Source organism: Hibiscus syriacus, unplaced genomic scaffold (genome assembly GCF_006381635.1).
Source record: "Hibiscus syriacus cultivar Baekdansim isolate YM2019G1 unplaced genomic scaffold, ASM638163v2 tig00112206_pilon, whole genome shotgun sequence".
Classification (NCBI taxonomy): domain Eukaryota; kingdom Viridiplantae; phylum Streptophyta; class Magnoliopsida; order Malvales; family Malvaceae; genus Hibiscus; species Hibiscus syriacus.
The window spans coordinates 596,990-617,219 of NW_024063267.1; the positions used below are offsets into that span (position 1 = coordinate 596,990).

Here is a 20,230-nt window from a genome sequence, read left to right on the forward strand (position 1 = left end):
TTAAAATTTTAAAATTAAATCAAAGCAAAAGTATATGATCACTAATAGTTTATTTAAGTAAACCATTGATTTTATATGAACAAATTTCCTTTTTCTTTTTATAATTACTATTTTATATATAGGATTATTTTTTTCGGTATAATTACCGATATCCGATTTATTGATCTATTAATTCGGATCGGGTACTACAAGGGCAAGAGCAACTCTCTCAATCTAGTTTTTTCCATTCGCAATCGCCTGAATTTAAACCCCTAAACTTACTTAAGAGATCTACTGCCCCCATCACACTAGACCAACTAATTGTTGGTTTTATATGTAAGATTATTATTTAATATGAATATTGTCTAAGATTTATTTTATAAAATATATTTATTTTTAATTAAATTTTAAACCTCAAACCCTAAATATGATTTTTTTTTAATTCTACAATAAATAGATTTGTATAAATTAAAATGTATACATTATTACATTAGATATTTTCCTTTATATATATTAATGATGATTAGTGGCAACATCATAGGATTCCATGATGCATGAGGTGATCTTGATTGATACGTAAAATCTTCTTTATTTGGTATAGGATGCCTCATATAGATTATAATGGCCAGAGTACATTTTTACTCTTAAACTTTTTAAAAAGTCATTTTAGTCCTTAAACTTTTTTATCCCTTTTAGTTTTCGAATTTCTATTAAATAAGATACATATCATTAAAATAAGAAACAACTCTACTTGTTTGAACTCTAAAATCTTAAACTTTAAACTCAAACAATAGTTTCTTACTTAAAACCCTAAACATTAAATAAGACACATATCATTAAAATAAATAATCTTATATTATTATTATTATTATTATTATTATAAACTACACATTTAGTACCTAAATTAACAATTTTGATCCGTTTTAGTACCTTAACTTTTAATTTTTTCAAAACCATACCTAACGTTTAGTTTTCATTTCATTTTAGTACCCCCTCAATTAAAAACTTAACACGTTTAGTACGTAAACTATCAGTTTTGATCCGTTTTAGTATCTAAACTTTTAAAATTTTCAAAACTTAACGTTAGATTTTGAACGGGATACTAAAATGAAACAAAAAACTAAACTTTAGGTATGATTTTCAAAAATATTTAAAAAATTAGGTACTAAAACAAACCAAAATTAATAATTTAGGCCCTAACTCGTAATTTACCCTTATTATTTTGATTATGACGATGATGATTATTAGTGTTTATTGTGTTAAGTGATTAGAGGCTCAAACACATAAAAAAGAGGTTATCTGTTTAGTGTATTGGTATAAACATATTTCATCTAGCAGCAAAATAGGGCATTTGGTCTAGTGGTATGATTCTCGCTTAGGGTGCGAGAGGTCCCGAGTTCAATTCTCGGAATGCCCCAAACTTTTGTTCAATTTTTTTCCCTAATAAATTTCAGAAACAAGTAGCAAAATAAATAAATAAATAGGCCAGGCAAAGCGATACAAGCAACAAAGTAAGAAACCTATGTTTGAATTTCGAGTAGCAGGTGATCGACATTGCTCTTCAAAAAGATTCAGCCCCTTCATCTTCATTCATAGGTCAATACACCAACGTAGTTCCCTTGATCCGAACTCCGAAGCAAACTCATCTTTACTGGTCGTCTGTTTTCTCTGCTTATGACATTAGTCAAGCAGATTGATGCCCTTCGAGAAGAAAGGAATTAAACAAAACCAATGCTCCATCTCCTGTGCCGTCACCGTAAATTTAAGTGTTCAAGAGAGTTCTCGTAATATTGTAAATACAGCTGCATCTCCCACATTAACAATAACAAGATAACCATTTCAACTTGGCTTCGAAAGCACCGTTTCCTTATTTGTAGTTCTCGTGTCCATATCCATGCTTTCCGTATCCAGCGATAAGCGACGTCCATGAAACTACATTTCTCTCATCCATTTCGTTGAATACCTTGTTAGCATCTTTTATTTCCACACACTTAGCATACATGTCGATTAGAGCATTGCCCATTGCCACATCATTGGTGGGGTGACATTTTAAAGAACAAGCACGGACCTGCCTTCCGAAGCTCAACTCTGCAATATTGGCACATACATTAAGAACAGAGCACAACATCATATCATCCGTCGCCACTTGCATCAAATTTTCTCTCTTTAAAGAGATCCAAGGCATCTCTATTCTGCTTGTCCTCACGAGCAAAGCTAGTGATCAAGGCCGTGCATGATATAATGTCTTTCGTTGACATATTTTTTATATAACTTAGAAGCACACTGTAAGCTTCAACGTTTAGCATATGCATCAACTAGTGATCCCGCCAACACATTATACGATCCAAACCCTAGTCCACATATCAGTCCATGTACTTGTCCAATCTTCACGAGACCATCATCTCCAACGGGGACTCTCAAAACACTGCCCAATGTGAAGCAATCAGGGAGCTTTCCTACTGAGGCAGAGTGTTTCGGAAACAAGGTGAACTTTTAACGTTAATCGAAAGTGGAACAGACCATGCAACTAGAGAGGTCAAAATAAGACAGTGACAAAGGAAAATGATAGACTGTGAAGAATATCAACAATATACTAACAGAGAAAAATAATAAAAAATAAATTTATGTGACATTCATTTTTTTATTATTTTATTAATATATAATTAAAAATAATAATAAAAAATAAATTTGAAAGTGTGCTTCCATTAGAATCTGTTCCAAATATCTGGTCTGTCACACACAAAGGAAAGTCATTGAATCAAATGAAATTACATATATATTAAAAAGGGTTTAATTATTATTTTAGTCCCTCTACGATGCGAAAATTAATAAATTCAATCGTTTTGCTCGATTTTTGTAATGTTATTAGTAGGTTTGGATTTTGAAAATTTTGATTACCTGATTGGGGCCTCTTTGAACATCAACTTCAGTAAGCCAAATGGGCAAATCCTGTGGCATCAAGAGTATCAATGACATCTCTCATGTACGGAAGATTCGGAGTATCGAAATGAGATTCGAGCCTGATTCAGAACCTTGCACTCCTTGCCAAAGCTCAAATCTGTCTCAGTTTCTGCAGGTACTTAGCTGGTGCGGCTGCCCCATCTCTGTGATCCTCGATAGTATTGAAATTGTTTAAAAACAACGGAGCCAACGGATCAACCGCGTGAGCCAACCGATAAATCTCTGCTGATTCTTGGTTCCCCATCCTACTCTCGAAGAACGAAAAATGCTGGTTCTCATTAACAACATCCCATGCAATAAGCTGGCCTTTATATCTTGACATCACAGAGTTTACTCTCCAAAAGACGGCCTTTGATATGTTGGTCGGCAAGAGGGAGTAAAGCCATCCTGCTTGGTACTTGGGATCGTCCCATACTACGTTGTGGCCTTGAACCGCGATGTTATATCTCTTGGCAAAGCTGAGCATTGCGTCGGCCGACGAGTAGTCCTCGTGGCCCGGGGAACGTTCTGTGGAGTACCACTTCATTTCGTTTTCGAATGTCGTGACACAGAACCTCGATGTGAACCACTTTTGGGAGGCGGTGTTTGAGAGGATGTTGCTGTTTATGGCACATCCAATCGGTAACCCGGATCTCTTTTGTTGAATGGAGATCGTAGCATTTCGGAGAGGATTGTTTTGTTTATCGACTACTTGGATTCTCACATTTGATTTACGAACCTGAAAATCATCATTAAAATTTATCGCATAATAGTTCATATAAGGATATGTCAACCGAGCAAGTCGGACTAGCTTGGATCAAATCAATTCATTAAAATCGAGTTTTTCGAATCGGGTCGGGAAACTTACCTTTTCAATACCATTCTCTTGGCGAGATGTCCACTCTTCAGGGGTAAATGGTTGTAGTGAGATGCAATCAACCCAAATTTCAACTGATGTGTTCTTGCTCTACATGGATTAAAAAAAGCCATCAATAAATCTCGAGTTAAACGGAGTATGAACATCTCGAGAACATAATACCAGACGTATCGAGGGATTCCATCCTGCCCTAATAAAAACAGTACCTCGAAGTACAGCTCGGCCGGACCAGTGGAATCCGAAGCGAAGCAGCCTTTAAGCATCGACCAGCACTTGGACTCAGCAACGACTGCACCAGCATGTTTGAACCCTGTTGTGGTTTTGAAGACCGCTTCTACTGCCTCATGTCCTTCACTCACTTGTATGGTTTTAAGTCACGTTTTAAAAGAAATCTTCTCATGCTAAGGAATGGAGAGCTTGCCTCAATGCTTGCTGTGTAATCACAAGGCAAGGCATTAGCTTCAAACCCTGTAAAAATCAAATGCAATATTTTAATTAGGTCCACTTAATTTTTCTTTAATTCTCATCAAGCCTCCTGAACTTTTTTAAAAAGTTCAAGTCAACCCCAATTATTTTCTGAAAATTCTCACTAAACCCCTAAAACATTTTAAAAAAACAATTAAACCCCGAATTATTTTACCAAGATCCGTCACTGAAACTCATAAATATATATTAGAATGTGACAATGCACCATCCACGTTGTTTCAAAAAAACAATGAAAAAGGAAAGGGTAAGTCACACGTTCAATACATGAAGTATCAATTTTGATCTGTTTTAGTACCTAAAATTTCAATTTTTTCAAAACCATACCTAAAATTTAGTTTTTATTTCATTTTAGTACCCCCACCATTAAAAACTCTAGTTTCTTGTTTCATTTTTGTACCCCGCTCAAAATTTAACGTCAAGTTTCGAAAAAAATTGAAAGTTTAGGTACTAAAACGGACCAAAACTGATAGTTTAGGTAATAAACGTGTTAAGTTTTTAACAGCGGTACTAAAATAAAATGAAAACTAAAGTTTAGTTATGATTTTGAAAAAATTGAAAGCTTAGGTATTAAAAGGGACCAAAACTGATAAACTATATACTAAATACGTAATTTACCCCAAAGGAGATTTGACTAACCTGAGAAGAGGATAAGCAGCAGGAAAAAAGAAGAAGAATTGAAGTGGTAAGAGAATTCATGTAATGAGGTTTAAGGACTTAAGCTGATTACTTAATTAAATAAATAAAATTTATTTGGACTTAACTGAAAATATAGCTGAAGAGACAGTCATTTTCCAAACATATTTAGCTATATTTTCCTTCAAAGAAATTTTTTTAATGGCCACACACTTTAGCTTAATTATTAAAAAGGTTTCAATAATTTGATTTGAGAAAAGTTTTGAGATACCAAAACTATACATTTTGTGTTAAAATTGGTTAAATTGAATTGTTAAATTTTAAAAGGGGTCAAAACTGAAAATTTCCCATTGATTAAAGAGTTTGAATAGTATATATATACATATGGTATAACATGGATTATCATTACTTATTTAATTTTAATGGAGTTAGAATAATATCAATACATGGTATAAAGTGATTAAATTAGAAGGAAAAAAGGAATTAATCTGCAATTTTATGTTTATTGTTTCGTTTAGGATTAAAATGTAAAAATTTGAAAAGTAGAGCATAGTGACTAAATTCCTAACATACGCAAAATGTAAGAACTAATAAAGGAAGGGTAAATTACATGTGTAATACCTAAACTTCAGTTTTAGTCTGTTATAGTACCTAAACTTTTAATTTTTCAAAACCATACCTAGGGATAGCAATTGGTCTCGTTAGGGTCGGGTTTTTGTTCAACCGGAACGACCTGAAAATATTTATCCTCGACCATAACCTGATCCGAGCCGAAAATTATATATCCTCCATCCGACTCAACTCGAAAAATATATATCATCCATCCGACTCCGACACGACCAGAATTTTTTAAAATATAAATATGATCCGACCCGACTTGGTATAAAATAGGGATTTAATTTTAAAATAATAATTTTTAAAAATAAATTACATTATTATTCTCAGGTTGGGTTAGAGTTTTTTCACACTCCACCTGAACTCGACCTGACTTCACCCCTTAAAAAGGCTGACTCTATCAGATTGGGTCGGTCAGAACCCATCAATTTTTGGTTAAATTGCCATCCCTAACCGTACCTAACTTTTAGATTTTATTTCATTGTAGTACTTCGCCATTAAAAACTTAACACTCTAGTACCTAAACTATCAAATTCTTTTCAAAATTTAACGTTAAATTTTTAAAGAGGTACTAAAATGAAATAAAAACTAAATATTAGATATATTTTGAAAAAAATTAAAAGTTTAAATATTAAAACATATCAAAACTGATAAATTAGGTATTCAATACGTAGTTTACCCATAAAAGAATTCAACCAATAGTTTTTCCAAGGCTTTAATACAAAACTAGGTGTATAAACTACACCCAAAATTGATTTTTGGTGTTAAAAAACTCGTTAAGTGACATGTGTTTCGTTTATATTTTTTTAATTTTTTTTAAATGAAATATTATTTTGAAAAAATCTGAATGTAACATGTTTCCCTTAACGATTTTTTAATGATAAATACCTAAAAATATTACAAAAAAACTAAACACATCTTTTTATCAAAAAATTCTTTTAAGTACAAAAATTTAAATAAGAATAATTTAAACACTTTTTTTTTTATATTAATAGTGTGTCCAATAATAAAACACAATAGTTTGGTTCTCGCAATAAGGCGGTAAGATGATTTATCAGAGGAAAAACGCTGCGTTTCAATAGCCAAGCAATAAGCTGAAAAGCCAGAGACAAAACAAATAAACGGAGAAGGAAAGAAGAGGCAGCGGCGGCGGCTTAAACAGAATGACGACCCATCGATCGGCTTTTGACGCGGCGGAGCTAAGGGCCCAATTTACCGATGCCGGAATCAACACTAAATGCATTGCTTCGATTTGGAAGTAACGCTTTCCTTCCCTCTTTATCTTTCTCCGCTATTTTATCTCTCTCGATCTTTAAATTTATGATTTATTGAAGGTACGTGCTACAAAACCCTGGGTGCGAATTTGACGAAATTCCCGATTTGCCCTCCTCCGCTTACCTCCTCCTCCACTCCAAGTTCAAGCCCCTCACTTCCGCCATTCACTCCGTTTTGGACTCCACCGACGGCGTCACTACCAAGCTCCTTATCGGACTCCAGGTAGAACAGAACTTGAATCATCAATTTAGCAATTAAACGAACTATTTATTGTTTAGTGACGCTTTGTTTTATTGTTAGTAGAATGGAGCTTTGTAGAGGCAGTGATTATGACATATGATACCCGTTTAGGTAAATATGGAGGGAAACCTCGTCTTGGCGGTCCTAGGACGACATTGTGCATTTCGTCCCAGGTATTTGCTTTTAGAACTTCGATTCTCGGTTTTATGTGTTTCGATAATGTTCCTTTGTTTTAGGTAAATATAATGGTTTTTGTTACAGGTTGGATGCAAAATGGGGTGCAGATTTTGTGCAACTGGAACTATGGGATTTAAGAACAATTTAACATCGGGGGAAATCGTGGAGCAATTGGTTCATGCTTCGCGTTTGACTAGCATACGTAATGTTGTTTTCATGGTAATTCTTTTATTTTTCGTGCTACGTAATGCTGTACCGAAACTTTTATTGTTGTGAAGAGTTAACCGATGTCAAGTTTTGTGGAGGAGTTCCGGAATGCATTGGATTTTTTTATTCATTCGAGTTCATTTGACATAAATTTATAGTTATTTTTCTTTATTTCTAATTGGTTGCGCCTTCATTTGAGCTATTTTTTTCTATTATATTGCTAAGCCATCCTTTGCTGGTGTTTTTGAAGTATAATACTATATCTTGTCATGTTGTTCATGAAAATGATGTTGATGGCATTTATTTACATCGTTAATGGTCATGAAGCTCTGATGGATTGTGGAGTGAAAGGTTTTCATTTGAAAGACAGTTGAAGTTTCCTTCCTGTAATTTTGTTAGGGAATGGGAGAACCATTGAATAACTATACTGCCTTGGTAGATGCTATTCGTGTCATGACAGGATCGCCATTTCAGCTGTCACCAAAGAGAATCACAGTATCAACGGTAATTCCTCCAAAGTTTGTTATGTTATATATTCATACCAATTTTATTACGTATATTACAATCCTCCTCATCCTCGTGTTCTGGATTTATTGGCCATGCCGTAGCATTCAACTAGCAGCACTTGGTTCACCTTATTGGTTATGGATATGGTTTTCTTTGCTTCTTGTGAAGAGTGAAATCAACTCACAACCGATTCTGCCTGTATTTCAAATTGATAGTTTGTGAAGAGTTACGTTATTCTATGTGATTAGAATACACAATATAACTCCGAGAAAAATTTAGAGCTTGTTTTATGTTCCTTTTTTTTTAAAATGAGATTTTAGTGTTTTGAAGAAGTGAAAAACAGAATGCTTTGCTATTCCACCTCATTTCATGTAGGTTGGGATTATTCATGCTATCAACAAGCTTCATAGTGATCTACCGGGCCTGAACCTAGCAGTATCATTGCATGCCCCAGTTCAAGAGATCCGTTGTCAAATAATGCCTTCAGCAAGAGCTTTTCCTTTGGAAAAACTAATGACAGCGCTGCAAACATATCAAAATAACAGGTAGCAGTTTGTAAATGTTTCTTCTTAATATTAAGTTACGGTTTTGAGAATTACACTTATGCGATCATTTGAAGAGCCCTAACTTTGGTCTTAAACTTTCAGTCGGCAAAAAATATTCATAGAGTACATCATGCTTGATGGGATGAATGATGAGGAGCAGCATGCACACCAGCTTGGTAAATTGCTGGAAACTTTTCAAGTGGTGAGCTCTTATTTTGGTAGTCGACCTACTCCATATGCATATGTGCACTTGTGTCTATCTATTTGTTATTGCTGGTTAGTGGTGGGGTGATTAATCTTTGTTCGTGTAGCTAGTTTAGGGTTTAGGGGCTAATTTAGAAAACATGTAGTGTATTTTAGTTTTATTTGTTCATAAGCTCTAAGCTGCAATACCATCGATAACCTCGCTTTGAGTTTGATCAAGTAATTTGTGAAGCAGGTTGTAAATTTGATACCATTTAATCCAATTGGTAGCTCAAGTCAATTCAGAACCAGCAGTGACCAGAGAGTATCAGAATTCCAAAAAGTTCTGAGGGGTACTTATAACATCAGGACAACGATCCGTAAACAAATGGGCCAGGATATAAGTGGCGCATGTGGTCAGCTGGTCGTGAATTTACCCGATAAGGGAACTCGTGAAAATACAAGTCTCTTAACCGACATCGAAGATCTCCGCATTTGATGTTTCACGCCCCTTTAAGGTGAGAATTTAAAAGTAAGAATAGTTGAGATTCAGTTTCTAGTTTGCAACTGGTTGACAAGTTATGTTGTATCTGCAGTCAGATATTAATCTTAGATTCTATCCCTCAAGATTTCACTGCGTCTTCATTTAGTTTGCGGTGAATTATGGTCGGAAAGACGAGTTTATCAATCGTTCGTGCCTTGACTTTGCGGTAACCGTATCCGAATGGAGTTACTGCAAGGAAGGGGGTTAATTATCTTGCCGATATCGAAGGTTTGAATGCATATCAATTAGCAAGTCATATGTTCAAGTGGAAGTTTAGATGTGAATCAATTTTCTCTCTATATTTGTGTTGCTTTTTAAAAGAATGTAGTGAGTTTTACTGTAGACTAAACTCTCGGACCAAATATTTTTGGAGGCATTATCTTTTGAAAATTAGAAAAATATATACTCTTTATTATGGGAAAATTCTACGGCGCACGTTGCGTACCGCGACATATTATTAAAGCGACCTATCGAAATGTATCACAAGCAAACTTGTTCTTATAATGCAAATATTAAAAAGTGTGAAGATTTATAAAAAGTCAATCATTAATTAACATTTTATTTTATTTTAAATAGAATTATGATTAAATTATGATTTTTTTTATTAAAAATAATAATTAATTTAAGTGAATTAATTTATTTAGAATTAGAATTTATAAATTATTTGAGTTAAATGGCCAGGAGCAACAATCATCTCCGGAGATCTTAATATGCAGGAAAATTCACCGAAAAACTTGTCGAAAAATATTATGTTATAAATCCAATGTTGTCGTTTGCCATAGCCCGATTCACCTTTGCACGACGATCATCGAACGATCGACTGGGTTTCCATTGAATTGCACGAAGGTGAGAGGTGGATTTTAATTTCGAATGGTAAAATTACATTCCAACCCCCTCTATTTGTGTTATTCTCAAATGGTCAAATTCGTGAAACCCCCCCATAATTTCTCCCATTTAGATTTTAGACAATTATATGTTTCTGTTTTGGTAGACATGGCAAAAATACATTAACCCTCGTACTTATGTTTTAATTTAAATTGTCAAATTTCATACAAACACCCTCACTTTCCCCTGTTTGAATTTTACACTTACAGGTTTTAATCTTCTACATTTTGTACTCTATTTTGTTTTGATAATTAATTTTGAATTTACTCTTTGATTTTAATTAAAACAAACTATTACAAAAGTTTTAAGATTCAAATTTATTATCATCAAGTTAAAATTTAATGAATAAATCAAAATATTAATATTATTGTTAATTTAAATTAAAGAATACATTTGAAATTAATTATCAAAATAAAAAATATAGAAGATTTAAAACTTAGAAGTCTAAAATCTAAACAGGGGAAGAGAGGGGGTTGTATGAAATTTGACCATTTAAATTAAAACAAAAAATATGGGGTTAGTGTAATTTAGCCATGTCTATTAAAACAGAAACATATAATTGTCTAAAATCTAAATGGGAGAAATTATGGGGGTTTTCATGAATTTAACCATTTGAAAAAACACAAACAGAGGGGTTTGGAATGTAATTTTACCATTAAAAATTAAATTTCATCTCTCATCTTCTTACAATTCAATGGAAACAGAGAGGGGGACACCGCCTACTCTGCAGAGCTTCTGGGCGACCGACTAGGCGATTGTTGGATGATTGTTTGGTGATTGTTGGGCGACGGTGAACAGGGCGACGACAAACGGTATTGTTATATTTATAATATATTTTTTGATGAGGATTTTTGACGAATTTTTAAAATATTTAAGGTCTCCGAAATGATATTCATTGTCCTTCTTAACTTAAATAATTTATAAATTTTAATTTTAAATAAATTAAATCAATTAAAATAATTATTATTTTTAAAAAAAATTATAATTAAATTATAATTCTATTAAAAGTAAAATTAAATTTTAATTAATAATTAATTTTAAATAAATTCAAATACTTTTTAATATTTATATAATAAGTATAAGGGTAAAGTATAGTAATGGTCACTGAACATTTCTGAAGCTTACATTTAGGTCCCCCAACTTTTAAAACTTGCAATACAGTCCCCAAACATTTAATCCGTTTGCAATATGGTCCCCGCACCTATGAAAATTAGGGTAAATCATATAAATGGTCACTGAACTTTTTAGGCACTTGAATTTAGGTCCCCCAACTTTTAAAACTTACAAAACATTCCTCAATTTCATTATAAATCCCAAATTTCAAAGTAATTCAATTTCATTCTAAACCCTAAATTCCAAAATAATTCAATTACATTCTAAACCCCAAATTCTAAAATACTTCAATTTAAGGAGAAATATAATAGATTATCTTTAAGAACGTGATAGCGTTTTGATTTTTTTACTTTTGTGAAGAAAAAAATACACTCTCTCCTCGTAAATGTAAATTTAGTGATCTTCAATAATTTAAATATAAAAAATGATTATGGATGAAATTGAATAAAAAAATACAATCTCTCAATGAAAAAAATTAAGAATCAAAATCCCCAATTGACATCCTTATAATTTTTATTTATTTCAATTATAATTTAATTTTTTTAATAGTTTGATGTGATTATAAGATAGTATTTATTCAAAAAAATTAATTTATTAACAATATAGATATACCCTACAAACACAATTGTTTGAATTTAAAACTTTTAAAGAAAATAACATTTTTTACCTATATTAGAAAATTAAAAAATAGATCGTGCTAGAACTAAAAGAATACGTGAACGTGACCATGAAATAGAAAGTTTACGTATGTTACAAAAACATGGCACAAACCCCATCTCTTTTGAGTTGATTGTTATCATCAACTTAGGGTATATTATATTAAATTATTGAATTTTTTATTTTATTTTTGAAGTAGTCAACTTCTGTGTTTATTTTTTATTGTGTTTTTTATGATTTTATTAAATAATTTTTCTGCAAAAAATATTCGATGTAATAAGTAAATAAATATTTAATTATCATGGTAATATTTATATTTTAATTATAATAGAAATAATATAAAAATAAAATATATTTATACATCATTACTATAATTAACATAACTCGTATATAAAATTTTGACTCTACTATTTATGTAGTCTTAATATTTATGTAAAAGATATAAAATATATTAACACGTATGATTAGATATAAAAACATACACAAATAATCAAAAATATATTTATTTTTAAAACACATATGATTATTTTAGATATAAAAAGTAAATTAATTAATAATTTAGTGACATTGGCGTCGTTTATAAAAAAGACAGAAATTGAAGTATTTTAGAATTTGGGTTTTAGAATGTAATTGAATTATTTTGGAATTTAGGGTTAGAATGAAATTGAATTACTTTGGAATTTGTGGTTTAGAATGAAATTGAGAATTGTTTTGTAAATTTTAAAAGTTGGGGGACCTAAATTTAAGTGCCTGAAAAGTTTAGTGACCATTTATATAATTTACCCTAATATTCATAGGTGCGGGACCATATTGCAAACGGATTAAATGTTTGGGGACTGTATTGAAAGTTTTAAAAGCTGGGGGACCTAAATGCATGTTTCAGAAATGTTCAGATACATCGTTTCGGATTAAATGCAAGTTTTAAAGTTTTATATAATTTACCCTAATATTCATAGGTGCGGTAGGTTTAGATACATCGTTTATATAATAAGGATAAATTAATATCTAGTCCTCAAATGTAATGTTTAAATTTTATATTTTTTTCATGTTTAATCCTTGTGACGATGAAAATTTGTTAAATTGATAAAAGATTATTAAATTCAGGACTAAAAACTGAACTATTCCATAAGTGAAAATATAACTACTCATTTACTCGCATGTTTTTTCCCCTTACAGTATCTTGTTCCTCCTCCTTCACTATCTGAATTCAAGCAAATCCCAGAAAAAAAAAGCAAGAGATGAAGCTGCTGAAATTTCATCATCTTCTTCTTCATGGGATTGTTTTGTTGTCTCTGTTAATGAATTGTTGCGCGATATTCGTCGTGGAAAAGAACAGCTTGAGGGTGACTTCGCCGGAAAGATTAAAGGAACCCACGACAGCGCAATCGGAAACTTCGGGATACCCCAATACGGCGGAACGTTGGCCGGCGTGGTGGTTTACCCCAAGGTGAACCGGAAGGGTTGTCGAAGCTTCTGCGAGTCCGGCATTTCCTTCAAATCGAAGCCCGGTGCTCTTCCCACTTTCGTTCTGATCGATCGTGGAGGTACACGAACACCCTTTTCTTATTATTCACATTTGAGTTCAAATTTTCATTAAATTTTACTGTTTATGATTCGTTTTTATTTTCCCAGATTGTTTCTTTTCCATAAAGGTTTGGAACGCACAGCAGGCCGGAGCTCATGCAGTTCTCGTCGCCGATGAAATTGCAGAAGGTTTGATCACCATGAACACGCTCGAAGAGGATCGATCGTCGGCCAAATACATCGAGAACATAGCGATCCCGTCGGCTCTCGTCGACTAAAGCTTCAGCAAAACTCTAAAGAAAACGATCAACGGCGGCGACATCGTCAACGTCAATCTCGACTGGCGAGAGGCGGTGCCTCATCCCAAAGATCGTGTCGAATACAAGCTTTGGACCAACAGCAACGACGAATGTGGCGTTAAATGCGACTTACTAATGGAATTCGTTAAGGATTTCAAGGGTGCTGCACAGATATTCGAAAAAGGTGGCTACACACAGTTCACGCCACATAACATAACTTGGTACTGTCCTCAGGCCTTCACCATGAGCTTGCGGTGTAAATCCCAGTGCATCAACTATGGAAGGTACTGTGCACCAGATCCCGAACAAGATTTTACGACCGGATACGAGGGGAAGGACTTCGTTATCGAGAATTTAGGGCAGCTATGCGTTTACAGAGTTGCGAACAGGACCGGTAAGCCTTGGATGTGGTGGGATTATGTGACCGATTTTCAAATCCGATGCCCCATGAAGGCGAAAGGACACAACAAGGAATGTGCAGATGATGTTATCAGAGCTCTTGGCCTCTATGTTAAACAGATTGAACAATGTATGGGAGATCCTAATGTGGATGCAGATAATCCTGTTCTGAAAGAACAAGATGCTCAAGTAATTCCCGCATTGCTTAGTTATGTTGCGGTATTTTCATCTTTGATCCTTTATGATCACTTAATTCTGTATAGGTGTGGAAAGGACCTAGGGGAGATGTTACCATATTGCCGACCATCGTCGTTAACGATCACCAATATCGAGGTTCGTGTCGATGATGCCTCTGTTTCACTTTGATGTCTTCATTTCTGATATTTTTTGCATACAGGAAAGCTTGCCAAAGTTGCCGTTATGAAGGCCATCTGTGCCGGTTTCAAGGAGACGACCGAGCCGTCCGTTTGTTTGAGCAGTGGTGAGTTTTTCTGTCGTACTTTGTTGTTAGAGCGAACGTCGATCTAGCTGGGATTGATCGTGGCTGCTTGTGTGGCAGATGTGGAGACGAATGAATGCTTGGAGAACAATGGCGGTTGTTGGCAAGATAAAGCAGCCAATCTCACAGCCTGCAGGGTATGAAATCGGAGAATTTCCTGATTAGAGGGTTGTCGGCTTGCTTTCTGAATATGTTAACCCTCTCAGGATACATTCCGTGGGAGAGTCTGCGAGTGTCCCTTCGTTGATGGTGTCCGATTTAGCGGAGACGGTTACCGTCATTGCAAAGGTGCAGCGCCCCATTGATTTTTTTATCGTGTTTGCTTATGTATGATGAGTCAATTCGTGTTTCTTGCGTGACAAGGCATTTCTCACCTGTTTCTGTTTTTGCCAATCAGCTTGTGGCACTGGAAGGTGCAGAATTAATAATGGAGGTTGCCGTCATGAATCTCGAGACGGAATTACTTACATGGCTTGTTCGGTTAGTACCGACATTCCTAAGCTCTGCCCGGTTTTAACAAGTTTATGTACTAATCAAGGCTGCGTATACAGGATGATGGGAACAATAAATGTGAGTGTCCTCCAGGGTTTAAAGGTGATGGTATCAAAACCTGCGAAGGTGAGTCCCGAATGAACAAACTTATGTTCCATGCCGTGATTAGGAACTCGAACTCGCTCGAGTTTAATCTTAGAGGTGAAGAAAATTACTTGAACTTCATGCTGATATCGATGAATGCAAAGAGAGAAACTTTGCCACTGCCCTGAATGTCGCTGCCAAAACACTTGGGGAACTTACAAGTGCACATGCAACGGAGATCGTTTGTATATCCGGGATCGGGACCGCGGTGCCTGCATAGGTGAGTTGTGGATCTAGGATTTGTACCTCTAGTGTTTTTATATCAACTCCTTGCATTGTCTCAAGTAAGGCCGGTGCCGAAGTAAGAGCATAATGGGCTGCCATTTGGGTCATTGTAATCGGCTTGGGGATTCCCGGTGGCGGGCCTTATCTCATATACAAATACGGACTAATTTAGCGCTTTATTGGCTCGGCTTGGATTCCGGTACTCGGAACCGAGGCATTGCGATCGGCATCCTCAACCGGATTCCCCCTGATGGCATGTGTTTTATTACTTTTGCAGTTGTACATGAATACGGAAATTCGGGCTATAATGGCACAATACATGCCTCTAGACAGTCAAGGCGAAGTTCCGAATCACGTGAGCGACCAAGCATGAAGACGGACAGGACATAAACTCCATTGTTGTGGTGTGGTTTCTTGTTCCATATTTATTCATTTGGATTTGAAGCATGCATATCATTGATATGTAAAATGGAACAATAAATGGTTATTTGTTCTTTGTATAAACTTATGTCTCGGAATCGGAATCAAAATATATGCGGATAAAATTCACATACGATAAGATTTAAATCAGAATAAATCTCAAACGAATTTACATACAATAAAACGACCTAATCAATCGGTTTCCTCGGATGAATGGTCTAATTACATGTTTAGTCCTATTCTAATTATGAAAATTTGATGAATGATCTTTGTGTGGTTATTTTTGAATACTAAAACGGACCAAACAATTGAGCTAGAGAAAGGGCTTTTTGGGTAGAGAGAAAGAGAACTACCAACTGATTTTGAATTCAGAAAGTGTTTTCGTTTGTTTATTTATTCAGGTTATCGCCATAATTTGAAACAAAACCGAATACCGTTTCTAGAATTTCAAATCTCCTTCCCTCTCTTTTTATCGCTCTCTCAAAAACCCTAAGATATTTCTCCGTTAGTCCTCTAATCACTCTAAGAGCCAATCAAGCGATGACATCTGTCCATCCGCTGCCGGTACCGGGACGGGAGCTCGCTAATCCTCCGACGGACGGGATCTCGAACCTTCGGTTCTCCAATCACAGTGATAATCTACTCGTCTCCTCTTGGGATAAGGTGCTGTTTCAAATATCAAATGTCTTTTAAAATTTTAAGTTTTTCAGTGAGCAGTGTTTTATTTATTTCTTTCTTTCTTTTTTAATCGTAGTCTGTGAGATTGTATGATGCGAGCGCGAACATTTTGCGAGGAGAGTTCATGCACGGTGGACCGGTACTTGATTGCTGCTTCCACGATGATTCATCCGGGTTCAGTGCCAGTGCCGATAATAAAGTTAGGAGGTAAGTTAATTTTTCTGGTTGATTCTCAAGAAAGCTTAGGAGAGATGAATTTAGAATCAAGATTAATTTCGAGCTTTTAATTTTGTAGGATAATGTTCAGCCATGGAAAGGAGGATGTATTAGGTAGACATGATGCTCCTGTGCGTTGTATAGAGTATTCTTACGCAGCAGGTTGGTTAGAATTTGCAAATCATCTCCGTTGACTTAATTTGTCGGCTTTTTAAAGATGAGTTCAGGATGATTTTTCTTTGATGTTGCCTTTCAAAGTGAGATTATCTCTACCTGCTTGTAGAGTAAGACTCTGAGTTTCAATTTCTTTTTGAACGGATGATTGATTAATTCACCTTTGATTTAACTGAATAAAAAAATGAACTGATATGATGGAAAGCGTTTTTAGAAAAGATGCTTGCTGATTCCATTGTCACAAGTTTCACTGAAACCTTACTGAATCTACATCACACAGTGTTGAGCATGAGCTTTTTGTTTTATGTAAGAAAATGTTTGAATCCTCAGTGTTTGATCTGTTCTTATAGGACAAGTGATCACAGGCAGTTGGGATAAGACATTGAAATGCTGGGATCCAAGAGGTGCAAGTGGGCAGGAGCGCACTCTTGTTGGCACATACCAACAACCTGAGCGCGTTTACTCGTTATCTCTAGTTGGAAATCGAGTAGTTGTGGCAACTGCCGGAAGACATGTAAATGTTTATGACTTACGAAATATGTCTCAACCTGAACAGAAAAGGGAATCTTCATTGAAATATCAAACTAGATGTGTGAGATGTTATCCAAATGGAACAGGTAACGTTTTAAAAGCCTAAAAATCTCGTAAACTTTTACAGGGAAAGAAAATACTCATCAAGAAAAGGCTCATATTATTCATACATTTAAAGTAATAATACATGATTTTAGATCTCTGATCCATATCTTCATTCATCATTCTTTTGGATAAAAAAGCTTCTCATTAAACAAATTTATACAGGATATGCTCTTAGTTCGGTTGAAGGACGAGTTGCAATGGAGTTCTTTGATCTCTTGGAGGCCAGTCAAGCCAAAAAGTGCGTATTAATCTTTTTGTTCTAGCACTATATTATGATATATATTCCAGCATGCCAAATATTATAACCTGTGGTAACTGTTCTTGATCTGATCTTGTTTTTCATGTATCTGTTTGCTTTTATCAATTGATATGTTATAGGTATGCCTTCAAGTGCCATCGAAAATCTGAGGCTGGCCGTGACATTGTGTATCCAGTAAATGCCATAGCATTCCATCCAGTGTAAGTTTCAGGACAACTCTTCAGCTGTTTATGATAAACTAACGAGGCTGAAGACCTTAATAGCATCCGTTCAGCTGGATATTTTAACTGTATGACGTAGTACGTAGGCCATTGATCACAATTTAGCATTGCCATTCAGAGCGTCTGGCTTTTGTGTATGAGTTTCAGGCATGGACAAATAACAATTTGTAAATTGTAATTAGAACATTATATACTCATGTTGGAAACTTTTTCTATTGTTTGATTAAACTGTTACTGAGAAAATAAGTAATTTGCAAACTTTGAACTTCTAGTAAGACTTTAGGTTGCATTTTGTTGCTCAAGATCTTGAACATACTCAAATCATTGCTAATCTACTGCTTTCAATCCTGCAGATATGGTACGTTTGCAACCGGAGGTTGTGATGGTTTCGTTAATGTGTGGGATGGAAACAATAAGAAGAGGCTGTATCAGGTAAAAAAAATTTGGATTGAAATGCTATTTCATTTTACAGTAAAATAAAACCCTAATAATTTACTGTCACTGTTGATGCTCTTTTGCAGTACTCAAAGTACCCTACAAGCATTGCCGCTCTTTCATTCAGCAGAGACGGTCGACTATTGGCCGTGGCCTCGAGTTACACATTCGAAGAGGGGGATATGCTGTAAGATTCCTCCCAACTTCTCTTATTCTGTCTTTCTCCTACTCAAAGAAACGTGTACTGTATCCGTGGAATACTCGAGCTCTAACTTCGGATCCTTTCTTCATGCAGGCATGAACCGGATGCCATCTTTGTACGTAGCGTAAATGAAATTGAAGTCAAGCCAAAACCAAAGGTATATCCCAACCCTCCTGCGTAGATTATTAAGAGTCTTTGTATCTTCTCTGAGAGTCAAGATGTGTGAAAATGTTGCACTTTGTGATGGTTTAGTGGATGGTCTGAACTATAAAACTGAACATATATATATATATATATATATATAATCATAGGCTAGTGTATTTTTTAACCTTGTGAATTTGTTCAAACTACGCTCTAATACTGTTTTTTCCACTTTCTGTTGAAAAATGTCAAGTGAGCATTGTTTCCAAATGTCTGTAGTACTTGGAATCTAAAATGGTATATGATTCGGTTAGAATAATGTATTCAGGTATGTGAGGTGTCCTTTGGAAAAGATCACTCGTCATTTGTCTGTTACAGATTAAATATCTAAATTTTAGTTTGATCTAATTTAATTATTATACATTTTAAATTTTAGAACTTCAGTCTATAATAAATATATATATGAACAAATAAAATTTTGTCTAAACAAATTTCATGGTTCATGTTTAGTCAAAATATATGATTTATGTATAGTATATGAACTAATAAAAATTGTCTAAACAAACTTCGTGTTTCATGTTTAGGTTACAAGTAGGAATGTGCGTGAGTTGGGTTTTGGTCAATTAGATCCGACCCGAAAATTATACTCTCCACTCGACTCGAAAATTATATACCCTCCACCTAACCTGTATTTTTTTTTGAATAAAATCCGAACCCAACCCCAAAATAATATATTTATAAAAAAAATTATTTTTCAATAAAAATAGAGATTTAATTGAAATAATATATATATATATATAGGGATTTTATTGTAATTATGTCTAAATATATATGGTAAATTTATATATTTTTTTGGGTAGGGTCAGGTTAGATATTTTTCATCATAAACTCTACAACTCGAACCAAACATAATATGTAAAAAATTCAACCCAAACTTAAATGTTTTTTTAAATCCTACCTGATATGATTTGATCAAATTGAAATTCGTCGAATTTTGATCTCGTGCTCATCCCTTATTACAAGTGATAATTAGATATCTAATAAGACTAAAATTTCATTGATAATTCGGTAGTCAGATTGTCTTCTCTTATGCATTATTCATTCCACTCTAGTTAAAAAAATATTTTTCTTAACCTTATGTGTCATCTATTTTTTTCAAACCATTACATTATTTTTTTATTAATCTATGAGTAAGTATAAGGTATTATTTGTTTAAAGAAAACTCTCAAACTTTTGACATTAAACATATACATTTGTCATTTAGGAACTTGTCATTTAGGAACTGTATAGGAATGCTTATAAAAATGTTTTTGGCCTAAAATTTTGTTTAAAATATAAAAATATTTTCTAATAATTCATTTTCAACCAAAAATTACGTTTGAAACGTAATTAAATTTCATTGA

General features: G+C 34.2%; 1 protein-coding gene, 1 non-coding gene and 3 pseudogenes across 2 annotated transcripts; 4 read left to right on the top strand and 1 right to left on the bottom strand.

Moving 5' to 3' along the window:
- The first annotated feature begins 1,324 nt into the window (after positions 1-1,324).
- Positions 1,325-1,396, top strand: TRNAP-AGG. The gene has a single exon. It is a non-coding gene; the product is annotated as a tRNA-Pro (tRNA).
- A 450-nt stretch (positions 1,397-1,846) lies between these two features.
- Positions 1,847-4,158, bottom strand: LOC120175504 (annotated as a pseudogene).
- A 2,430-nt stretch (positions 4,159-6,588) lies between these two features.
- On the top strand, positions 6,589-9,566 carry LOC120175635 (annotated as a pseudogene).
- A 3,535-nt stretch (positions 9,567-13,101) lies between these two features.
- LOC120175505 lies at positions 13,102-15,818 on the top strand (annotated as a pseudogene).
- A 430-nt stretch (positions 15,819-16,248) lies between these two features.
- Positions 16,249-18,926, top strand: LOC120175636 (mitotic checkpoint protein BUB3.2-like). Its single transcript, XM_039182243.1, has 9 exons — positions 16,249-16,528; positions 16,620-16,750; positions 16,839-16,921; positions 17,284-17,550; positions 17,732-17,807; positions 17,948-18,028; positions 18,403-18,481; positions 18,571-18,671; positions 18,780-18,926. The coding sequence occupies exons 1-9, from the start codon at positions 16,406-16,408 to the stop codon at positions 18,865-18,867; spliced, it is 1,029 nt and encodes a 342-aa protein (XP_039038174.1). The 5' UTR covers positions 16,249-16,405; the 3' UTR covers positions 18,868-18,926.
- The last annotated feature ends 1,304 nt before the right edge of the window (positions 18,927-20,230 follow it).